This window comes from Amaranthus tricolor, chromosome 1 (assembly GCF_026212465.1).
Source record: "Amaranthus tricolor cultivar Red isolate AtriRed21 chromosome 1, ASM2621246v1, whole genome shotgun sequence".
Lineage (NCBI taxonomy): Eukaryota > Viridiplantae > Streptophyta > Magnoliopsida > Caryophyllales > Amaranthaceae > Amaranthus > Amaranthus tricolor.
In genome coordinates this window covers 38,488,417-38,500,359 of record NC_080047.1, presented here as the reverse complement: position 1 = coordinate 38,500,359, position 11,943 = coordinate 38,488,417, and the positions used below count along the sequence as shown (strand labels likewise).

The 11,943-nt window shown below is 30.9% G+C and overlaps 1 protein-coding gene across 1 annotated transcript; it reads right to left on the bottom strand.

Moving 5' to 3' along the window:
- Positions 1-9,493: 9,493 nt before the first annotated feature.
- Positions 9,494-10,027, bottom strand: LOC130810468 (uncharacterized). Its single transcript, XM_057676544.1, has one exon. It carries the CDS (start codon positions 10,025-10,027, stop codon positions 9,494-9,496), a length of 534 nt encoding a protein of 177 aa, XP_057532527.1.
- Positions 10,028-11,943: the final 1,916 nt, after the last annotated feature.

Genomic DNA, 11,943 nt, shown 5'->3' with positions numbered 1-11,943 from the left:
AAATGGGCATAATTAAAATTCAAAATGATTATATCTCATCTAAAAATGAAGTTTAAGAGATATTTGATTCCTCAATATGCATATGGATAGCCTGACCTCAAATCAATTTGTGCAAGTTATACCATGAAAGAGTGCTTAATTTGATTCCAACCACCTTTCAAGATTGATTGCTTTATGTTGGATTATTCATGTTCTCACTGTCTTATGTCTTGAGGTGAGTTGATCATGGGTCTTGATTGATTTGCATCCTGGATGTCTTAGTTTTAAAGGTGAGCTATTTTTCAGTGATTGTCACTCATAGCCCTCAAGGATAAGTTTTGTGAAAAGACGGGAGACTAACCCCAGAAGGTGTGCCTCCATTTACGTCTAACCTACCTAGACCCATTGACATCGGTCGGAGCATTTAACTTTACCTTGTCGCACTAGTAGTGTTGTAGCCTGAAAGCCAAGCACCACTAGAAGTCTAATATCATACTCAAAAGGTGCTTAAGGAAGTATAAGGGTATGTGTTAAATTAGACTGGACTTATTGTGAACGCCAGCATATTAACGGGGGACACAAGTGCACACACTTCATAAGCTAAGGAGATATATACCATCCCAAAACCATATGGCAATGGAAAGAAGGTCTCTAATAGCTTATAAAGTGTGCACATCATTTTTAATTTATCGATGTGAGATAACTCATCCCAAGAGTATGTTTGTGGCTTAAGGAACCCTTAAAAACTAATTTGAGCTATATAAGAAGACACGAAGGTAGAGCCGAACCATAGTATTCATAGAAAAGCCATCTTCTAATGATTTTACATTCTCTCGTGAGCTCTCATACTTTAACTACTTTTCTAGTGGTTTTAGTAACCCTAGCTAGCTTACTCTCTATTCTCCCTAATTCTTCAATTTTCTGCTTTACTTTAGCTTCATTACTGGGTTTTGAGTTTTATTTCAATTTCTTAAGCAAAAATATTTAAATTCAATTTAACTTGGCATTTATTGTAAATCAAGTTGAATTCCACTTTATATTTGAGTTATTTTTATTGAAGACTTTAATTTCACCATTTTTTGGAGTTTACTTGCATTTATTTGTGGATTTCTTCCCCATCTTGAAGGCGGTAGTAAGTTATTGTTATTCATATCTTGAGCTTCATGCCTTTTAACAGCAAGACGAGATCTCTTTTCATCAAGCACTTTTTCAGTAATTTTGTCACTTTATTAACTTTTAAGTGACTTTTTTCAAAAATGATGACATATTGATAATGGATTATTTGTGTTTTAAAAAATAATTTTAAAAACTAAAAGAATAATTTTGTAATTAAGAGAATAATTGCATAATTAAATAAGTAAATAGAAATAGTAATTACAGACATGATTAAGAGAAGAAGTATGGAGGAACGAATCAAATGCATCCCTTATTTATAGGGCATTTGCAACTACTATTTTTTCATAAAAAAAGGGTAATTTTTGATCTTGTTCATGGAACTGTTGGGCTAAATGAACGGATCGGTTTTGATTTGCAATTCCAAGTTGGTTCTATGGAACCGATAGGGCGAGTAAACCAATTTGGGTCAGGTGATCTGGATGATTCAATTTGTGATTTTGCGGGCTGGATATAATAGCGATTTTACATGTTTTAGAAACTTAATGAACATGTGGGTTAGACTGGTTCAGAACCTATTGTAGATGGTTCAAGATAAGTTCGGTTTCATCTAACCCGTCCTGTGGCCATCACTAGCTACTGGGGAATTAATGAAAATCTAAAGAAAGTGCAAGCAAATCTAGATCTGGCTAAAACCAAATGTAAGAAAGATGTGATACGGTTGACACGCATGATGATTACATTATCTAGGTATAGTGCTCGATCAACATAGAATAGTTTTCCATTGTTTTAAAACTTAAGAGGGAACAAGGAGTTTGACTAGGGAAGTAAACTAAAGAAGGTGTTCCTAGAGTTAAAGCAGCACCTTCAATGCTTGCCCACTCTAGCTCACCTAGTAGCAGGTGAAATCTTATATATGTATGTAGTTGTCAGCCAAACTACAATAAGCGTTGTGCTGATCAAGGAGGAGAACAAAGTTCAGCTACCTATTTACCTTGTAAGTAAAACAATGCTAGATGTTTAAACAAGGTAAACCATGATTGAAAAGATGACCTACGTTGTTGTGATCGCAGCTAGAAAGCTTCAACCTTATTCGCACATCAAGTGGTGGTCTTCTTGACTTGTCGTTAGAGAAGATTTTGGAGAATATCGTCAAGTCTAGAAGACTAGCTAAATGGGCAATTGAGTTGAATGGTTTAAAGTAAAATATCAATCCAGGACAACCATCAAAGGCCGGACTCAAGCAGATATCTTTGCAGAATGAGTGCCAACTACAAAAGAAAAAGGTTTGATATCCTTCCCGTATTGAATGAAGCATGTTATAGCTTACAATCTGGAAGTCATCCTACTTGAAGATCATACCCAGAGAAAGAACGTTAAGAAGAATTCGGTCTATTACTGCCTAGTAGATGAAAGCTATACAAGAAAGCAAAAATGGGTCCACTACGTAAGTGTGTAACCCCAAAGGAAATCGATTATATCTTTGGGGATATACACAAAGGGTGTTGAGGCATCATCTAGGCGCTGGATCTTTAGCCCAGAAAACAGTAAGGGTAGGTTACTATTGACCAACCGTTCTCGAGGATGCAATGAACCTAGTCGAAAGATGTGAGATGTGCTAGAATTTTACACTAAACATATCCCAAACAACCAGTGATTTGAAGTACATACACAACGTAGTGCCATTTGCACAATGAGGACTCGACCTACTATACTAGAACCATTCAAACAAGCAGTAGGAGGAAACAAATTTTTGATTCATTAAGAGAATCATAGGAGGAGGCTATTTAAATCTCTGACCTAGTTACTTATTATAAATTCATCAATGTGAGGTACGCGTTATTCTCTTCCCTCCGAGCATGAACTTTTAAATAGTGCTATGAGATTCATTAAGCATTTATTACGAACTCACAACATTAAAGAAATCCCAACATAGATCTTCAAAGTTAAAAGCTATAGGCCTATAGCGCACTTAAAATCAGACCATAGTACTAAATATGATATAAATACTAATTTGGGTGTCAGAGGTGATACTTAGTGAAGAACGAGCTAAAGATTAAAAATCAAATCTCTCACCAACATTATATCGAACTCATTTTGAATTCGATCACTACTGATCATAATTTTGTCTAATATCAAACAAAAACAATAGCTTCTTTTTCAAAATTTTATAAAAATATGTTAACACAGTGTCCCACATAGATTGAAGGTCAATAAATGTAATTTATTTTAGATGATATGAATAAATAAATTTTATCTCAGTTAAAGTAATGATTCAAATAAATATGCATAAAGAATTTTAGTTTAAAAAAAAATATTTCTACTATTTTATCAATTTTGCTAAAACGTACAACAAGCAAACATTACTTTAATAAAAAAAATCAAACAAAAAATGTTTAAAATAAAAAAGTGTACAAAAAAGTGAATAAAAGAACTATTTTTATAATAAAGACAAATTTTAGTTTAATCCAACCTTGACATAGAAAAAATGTTGAACAACAATTGAATATAAAAATATTGTCTAATCATGTATTGTCTCCATTAGAGTAATTATCATTTTCCTAGATAAGTCCTACTATGTTCTCAGCTAAGCATCTTTTTTCTCTCAATATAATTTAAAAAAAATCAAAATGCAAAATAAAAAAAAAAACTATACAAAATAAAATGTAATTAAAGAAAAAAGGAGCTTTTTTTTTTGAAAAAAAAATACTAGAAGTCTACATGTATTATTTTTTTTTCTTTTGGAATATGTACAATATCTATCTATCTATCTATACAATATACTAATAAAGAAACGATTAGGACACATGTCGACTTTACAATAAAAATTTTTCCCTTTTTTTCATTTTCTTATTAGGAAAATATTTTTTAGCATATCATGTAATATCTTTCTGATTAGATTTGTTTAATTGATTAGTTACAAAAGATTTTAAAACTTTACCTTATTTACTAATTTTTTACCATATACAATCATCTAAAATATGTAATATCTTTTAATTGCAATGGATATTTATCGAATAACATATTAATTATTCATGTAAATTATTAATTTTCATTAAAATAAATTTGTAAAAAGAAAATAATTTTGAATGTTTTTCATAGATAATCATGTATATTACTTACATGACTATATTAAAAAAAACTGCACAAATTAAATAGATTACATATTAATTATTTAAGTAAATAATAATTAATAATTAGGATAAGATATCTGTGAAATAAATTTCAAATGATAATTTTATCACCTATGTTGGACAAGTTTATAATACATAAATACTTAAATTAAGTTATATGTTAATTATTATAGTAAAAGATAATCACTCCGTTCTTTTAAGTTTTTCCACCTTACTATAACGATTAGTTTCATAAGTTTTTCCACTTTGGAATACTTTCCATTTTTGAAAAGTTTTTTTCCCACTTTTACCCCTTAATCCCCCTTTCCTCCTTTTGTAACTAGTATTATACTTATCTTAATTCTGATTTTTGCGCTTTGTGTAACTCATTATTGCACCTATTAATCACTCCTCCTTCCTTCCTCCTTTTACACGGTTTTTTCTCTCGCTTCTGAAAACTATTTCTATGGTTTCAATTGCCCTTATCCCCCTGTTTGCTGTTCATTTTTAGTTCATTTTAACTGCATTAAAATATAGATCGATTTATTCTCAACATTTTGAGGTTCGTTTTGTGATTTTTGGCAAAGTTTCAACATTGCATGCCCCCTGTTCTGGAATCCACCACTACCTTCTTCTTGAACCTTTAATTTTTATCGATGGAAAACAACGAATCTAAGAGTGATTCTTCAATTCCTTTGCTTCTTTATGATGGTCTCTGTGATTATGGTGAATTTTGTTCTTGTTCCTTTCATGGTCGTTCACATTCGTACTCAAATGAAATTTTGAGGTGGTCAAAAAAGAATCTTCAGGCATATCATAAGTCTCTTGAAGATGATGCTACATCTATGTATCATGAATCTCCACCTTCTTCTCCTTCTGTTGAAAAGGAACCACCACCAACAATTGTGGAATGGATGTTTGACTCTGCATTTGAATTAAATCCCTCAAGTCCACCTAATAATGTGAAAGAAGATCAACTCGATTTGGTTGTTCCTGACACTCCTGAAGATGTTATTGCTTCTAGGGCTAAAATAAACCCTAAAAACGTGTCTGATGATTGTAAGGTTGTTCTGATTTTCGTTTTTTTGTACTTATACTTGACATTTTGGCGCTGATTTTATGTGTTGTTGTTTGTTGCTGGTTTATGTTGATCTTTTATTTATGTTTGATGAAATTTGTTGATGTTCTTCTGATTGATGTTCTTCTGTTGATGTTCTTTTTATTTATGTTTATGTTGATGTTCTGGGGTTTTTTTATGTTGATATGCATCTGGTTTATGTTCATGTTCTGGGGTTTTGTTTATGTTGATTTTCGTTTGGTTTATGTTGATGTTTTGGGGTTTTGTTTATATTGGTATTCTTCATGGTTTTTTTTTGTACAACCCCCTGTGATGTCATTTTGTTGAGGATTATTGACCTCTTAATTCTGAAAAATTAACTTTAATTGCTTGGTTGAGTAGAGCATTTGTTAAACCAACACACATCACTTGATTTTTTAGCATGTTTAGTTACTTCATTTGTTGATGAATAATTATAATCTGAGAAGATTCATAACCTCTATGAAGAATCAAGGGGCTTTTTTTCTGAAATTATGTAAAATAATGAAGTGACTAAGTAAAAACATGCACACTAATCATTGATATGGATTGTGGTTGAAAATTGTTGCTCCTAAGTTTTAAAAGTCACAATTTTAATGATGATTTAAACAAAATAAACTGAGGGGTTGTGAAGTTTAACATCCTTGAGTTTCTTCAATTGCTTCATCATATGCTTCATGAATGATCTGTGATGTTTGTGCAGCATCCTCATCCTCTGTTATTGTTTGTGTTTGTTGTTGATCTCTGTTTGGGTTGAGAAAAGCAACAGCTTCTCTAACTAGTTGTGTTGGTATTCTTACTTGAATCATTAACCGTCCATTGTCTTCTTGTACTTTCTTCCCAAAGTGTGGTTTTATGTAGCCATTACACCCCTTAAACCTTTAGAATCTTATTTAAATGGTGTTGTATGAGATCCACACATTAGTTAAAGTCTTTGGATGTAACTCTCCGAATGCATCTTCAACTTCTGTTATTAATTTTGTCATGTTTTTGGACATCTTTTTATGCATTAGTGATTGTATGCTCCTAAAGAAACCCAAATCAAGAATGTTACAATCCGGACTGTTTAGAGGTTGTTGTGTGAGAATGAATGTTAAACCCCCTTGCCTATTGTGTTGTTGCCAAATTGGACCATCATTTATGATATGAATGTAATAGTCCGGGTTAAAGTGAACCAGATAAATTCACACAAATACGAATTATGGTCCACACATCGGACATTAAATTAAACCACTTCTACGACCGATGACGTTCTAGTGATAAAGAAATAAAATAGTAATGACGAAATAACAAGACAACGGAAGTCTAAAATTACAACTTGAGAACCTACTGGCCTCTTCAAACCAAATACAATCCAATTCAAAATGTACTTAATGAAATAAAAATAATAAAGTATGGATGATAAAATTCTAATAGTAATTCCGAGCACGATAGTCAACTCGACTACAGGTTCTATTAGAATAGTCCTCACACACTAGTCCCCACCTGCAAGTCAACCTACTAGTCGTCTAATGACAACATCATAGCAAGTTCCAAAGCACATAAAAATACACGTCAAAGACAACATACAATGTATTATATTAGTTACATACAAGTAATGAGTTCATCGTAGCATGCGAAGGTTCTATTAATTGAATGTCACGTTTGACTTTCCAGACTCCAACTCATGTTGTTGCCCGTCCAGTTCGGGTCGACAGAGTATTCTCAAAATTTTGGAGGAATAGACAAGGGAGAGCTAATCCCAAGGCAACCTCCAACCTAAGACGTTGCCCGTTCTGTTCAGGTCGTCAAAGGCAAAAGTATGCATACCCCCATGGTGACCGTAATGATCTAAAACTGCCATAGGAACAATAACAATGGTATTCCATTTCCAATTAAGTAGCCCCATTTAGGTAATTACACAACCATCCTCAAATTCCAATTTAAACTCTTTACAAATTATTTTGGGGGGTCTAAATCTTACGTGATATACAACACCACAACATAGAATGAGCACAGCATTTCTTTACTAACCAATTACAATTGTATGGTCTAAGCGTGTACCTTAGTAGCACGATTAAAGCAACTCAAGCGCTTCGCGATTTGAATCTCAACCTCTTATGAATCGAGGTCCTAAACACAACACACATATAAAAATCACGTATTAGAACGTGTTTACACATTTAATCCACTCCATACAATTAAGGCACTACTAAAACTTTATAATTTTAAATGATTTCACCCAAATTTCAAAATTTTCAAAATTTAAAATCTAACCAGTAACTTAAAAGGCCATTTCGGACAGTTTAGAAAATTCAAACGAAAAATCCACCTTCACCACTGCGTCCGGAAGACATCAATTACCTTGGGTACCAAATTTCATAATTTCTAACATCCATTTACTATTTTTAATTAATTTTAGCATTCAACGAGTTTTGAATACAACGGATAAGTGAAATGACAACAAAACACACTCGACATCTCGGATCGGGGCGCGACTGCCAAGACAGTAGCTACTGTCTAGTTACTTTTTTATATATATTTTTTTTATTATTATTATTTAAATCATTAAATCCTTTTAATCTCATCCTTATAATTACATGACTAACCCACAATACATACAAACTCACATTCCCTACTACTAATTGAATCTCAATAGAGAATCAACCAAAACTCTTAACACTTACACAACTCAATATATATACATACATCCACTCATATACAAAACTTCATTATTAACCCAATTCATAATCAAGACACGAAGAATCATCAAATTAAAATATTCCAATAAATCATAAATCAATTTTTTTTTCAACATAAAAGAAAAATCATGAACCCATAAGTTGTGACAATTAAATAAAATAATTTCACAACACTCAATTCCCTTTATAAATTAAGATTTTATTAGAGAATCACAATCTAAAAAAAAACAACTTCCTCAATCAAGATATATAAACACAATCCTTCAAGCAAATTAAATTTTGTTAAAGAATTATGAACTCATGAGTGACTATATAAATTGACCCATATTTTTAAATTCCTTCTAACAAATTAAAATTTTGTTAACGAAATATAAATCATAAGAACTTAATTAAAATCAACATGAATATAATTCTTATAACAAATTTAAATTTTGTTAAAGAATTACTAATCATGGAAAGTTATACATATATATATAAAAAAAATCATGACTTAATCCTTTCAACAAATTAAATTTTGTTAAGGATTTATAAATCATAAAAACTATATAAAATAACTCATGAATTAATTCCTCTAACAAAATCAAGATTTTTGTTAAAGAATTATAAATCGTGGAACTATATAAAAAAACATCATGACAAAAATTCCTCTAACAAATTAAATTTTGTTAAAGAATTGTAAATCATGGAAAAGAATTATATAAAATAACTCATGACATAATTCTTCTAACAAATTAAATTTTTACTAAAGAATTATAAATCATGAAACTAAAAAAAAACACACACACATAAACACAATTCCTTCTAACAAATTAAATTTTTTGTTGAAGAAATATGTAGATTATGAAAATAACCAAAATAAAACTAAGAACACTAATTCTTTTAATACAAATAAATACAAAACTTTGATTAAAGAATTAAAATTTCAAAACATACAATTTCAAGGATTGAAGATTGAATAATACAATTGAACAACCAAAAACTCAACTTATGAATTTTCCTCACTTTTCCTCTCAATACTACACTTTGGCCAAAAATTTTGAAGCAAATGTGAAGAAAAAATTTATGATTTTTTTGTGAGTCAAAGGTCAAAGGTCATTAGCTTAATTAACCTCCTTAATTCCATTCCATAATGTCTAAAATAATTACCCCCCTTAATTAGTATTAAGGGAGGAGTTACAAACTCCCCAAAAGCCACTCGACAACCGGCTCTATCTTTGTAAAATTTTAATTTTTTTTTAATTAATTAATTAATTAATTGTTTGGTTTAATTGTTAGATGAAAAACCGTTACGCGATAAACTTGTTACGCGATAAAACGCGCGTACCACTTAAATAATTAAACAATCAAATAACTAATTAAATTAAATAATTAAATAAATAATTAAATTAAATAATAATTTTTTTTTGATATTTTAACGGGGTGTTACAATGAACCCTTGCATTATCTTGTTGAATAAAAATAATAGAAAGTCCTTCACTTGGCCATTTTCTTAGTATAGCTAGAATGAGTTGTTATATAAGCATACTCCTATACACCTCTTGAGTTACTGACTCGGTCGGCTTAATCTCTATTGACCCCCTTGATCGATTTTTTGAGTCTCTTTGTGCTGCCACCATATTGATGAAAGGAAAAATTCCAATTTTCCCATCAAACGTACATTGGCCATATCGATTCCATCTAGGCCTTGCTACCACCCCTAAGAACATGGCCTTAGGTATGAATTTTGATGACTTCGCTGCCCTATACGGGACCTTTTCTTTGTGTGCTAAATAAACCCTTTGCGTTTTCTTGGTCAAATAAAACCACTTCTCGTCGATGTGAATAAAATCGTACATAGCTTTGTATATTGGGTGTCTTTGAATTGTGTCTTCTTGGATAAGGCTCAAAATCCACTCCACCCTTCTTATTTTGTTGGCATCGGTTAAAGCGGGGTGTAATGCATTTGAATGTGCTTTTATCTCGCCTTTTTTTAGTAACCTCCAAACCGTTGACGATGCCAAGTCTAAACATGTTGCCACATCTCTAATGCAAGTACGTTCGCCCATTGTTTTAGACTCAAGTATGTTTGGTGGTACCACCACTCTTTTTCTTCCACAGTTTTTGTATTTCGATTCTACAACGTATGGCTTGTTTGCTTCTTTGGTTTGAATTGCTCGTTTCCATAAATTTTTTTATGGTTCTATGATGATAACCATATTTTTGAGCATTCTGTTTGAATGTACCATGAGGAAGTGAGTCACTAACTTTTAGTGACAACATTTCTTGGAAAATAAGATGCCTTAACTCATTGTTGAGCCTTGGCTTATGATGATCTTGTTGCTGTTGTTCTTGTTCTACCATATTCTGTGCTTCTTCTTCTGATTCTGAATTGGACTCTGGATCATATGCATTTGATCCAAAGTACCAAACCCCCTGTTGCTCATCTTCACTTCCTGAAGCCATTGAAGGGTAATGATGCACTGATTTTCTTTCAGAAACTGTTAAGACTACTGTGTTTTGAAGAGTTTGTGGACTGTTATTTTTTCAAGCTTCTGATCTTCACTTCTAATTCTGATTTTTGAAGCTTCTAAAATTTGTTTTGAGGTATTGTGATTTGGTGAACAAACTGAATTTATGGGTTGTTTTACTGATCTGGAATTTGTGGGTTGTTTTACTGATCTGGTATTTGAGGTACTGTGATTTGGTGAACAAACTGAAATTTATTTTGCTGGGTTACTGTGATGAAGATAATTGAAGGCTTTGTGGGTTATTTTACTGATTTGAAATTTGAGGTACTGTGATTTGGTGAACAAACTGAAATTTATTTTGCTTGGTTACTTTGATGAAGATAATTGAAGGCTTTGTGGGCTATTTTACTAATTTGGAATTTGTGAACAACAGCCTTAATAGGCTGATCTGGAATTTATAAAGTCACTTTTTTTCAGATAATTTGTTGTCATTTCTGATTAGACTATATTTAATTGTTAATGCATGTTAGTTTAATTTGGCCAATGTAAGGCCTCTAATGGCTTTTCTGGTTTTTGTATCGAGGGATTAAGTTCCCTGTTTTTTTTTATGTTGTAGAGCTCTAAACTTTTCCGATTTGAAAAGTTGGTTAATTTCCCTCCATTGTAAGGTTCTCTCTTCTTTTTAATTACTCTAATAAAATCAGTTTTTTTTTTTGTTTTACTTTTATTTATAATTATTTTCTATCTCATACTTTCAATACAATCATTACTTCACACTACTATTTAATTAAAATAATACCTACTACAACCAAAGATTCTATCTTTTTTAATATGCGTGAAAAACTCAAAGTGGAAGAACAAAAAAGATCGGAAGGAGTATGTTCTTTAGGTTGAAAACTTATTTTAAAGGTTTTACAAAGACATTAAACATTTAAATTATTTTAATTTTATTTTTTATGTGTAGAAATTTTCTATTATTTTACGTAATTACTTATAATTTATATTATTTAGTGCATAATTTATAATTATATTTTAGAAAAAATTACCTAGAATAATTCAACTTATTCGTTAAACCCAGTGACTGGATGATTTGCTACAGCAAGTTTTGATTTTTTTTAAAAAAAGATAAAATTAAAATAAAATGTCGAAAAAAATGTTAAAAAATGTTTTTAAAAAAATTATGATTTTTTATTATTTAAAAGTTTTTATGAATTTTAAATTTTTTTTTACTTTTTTGGTGAATTACCTACTATAGCTGGTTATCGGCTTACCCACGTTTACTCTAGGCAAAAATCCCTTAAAGTTGGGATTATTCATGGTTAATCAATAGTTGAGATTATTGTAGGAAAATCATGAACAAGTTGGATTATTCTAGGTAAATTTTCCTATGTTTTATATAGTAATATATTAACAATATGTATCTCAATCTAATATTATATACTTTTACAGTTTTTAAAACAAATTAATTTATAATTTTAATATATTTAAGAAGTTAAGAGTTATATAATAACTTA

Excerpts from the sequence above, each read along its gene's own strand:
- LOC130810468 (XM_057676544.1), bottom strand. The coding sequence starts at position 10,027 with ATGGGCGAACGTACTTGCATTAGAGATGTGGCAACATGTTTAGACTTG.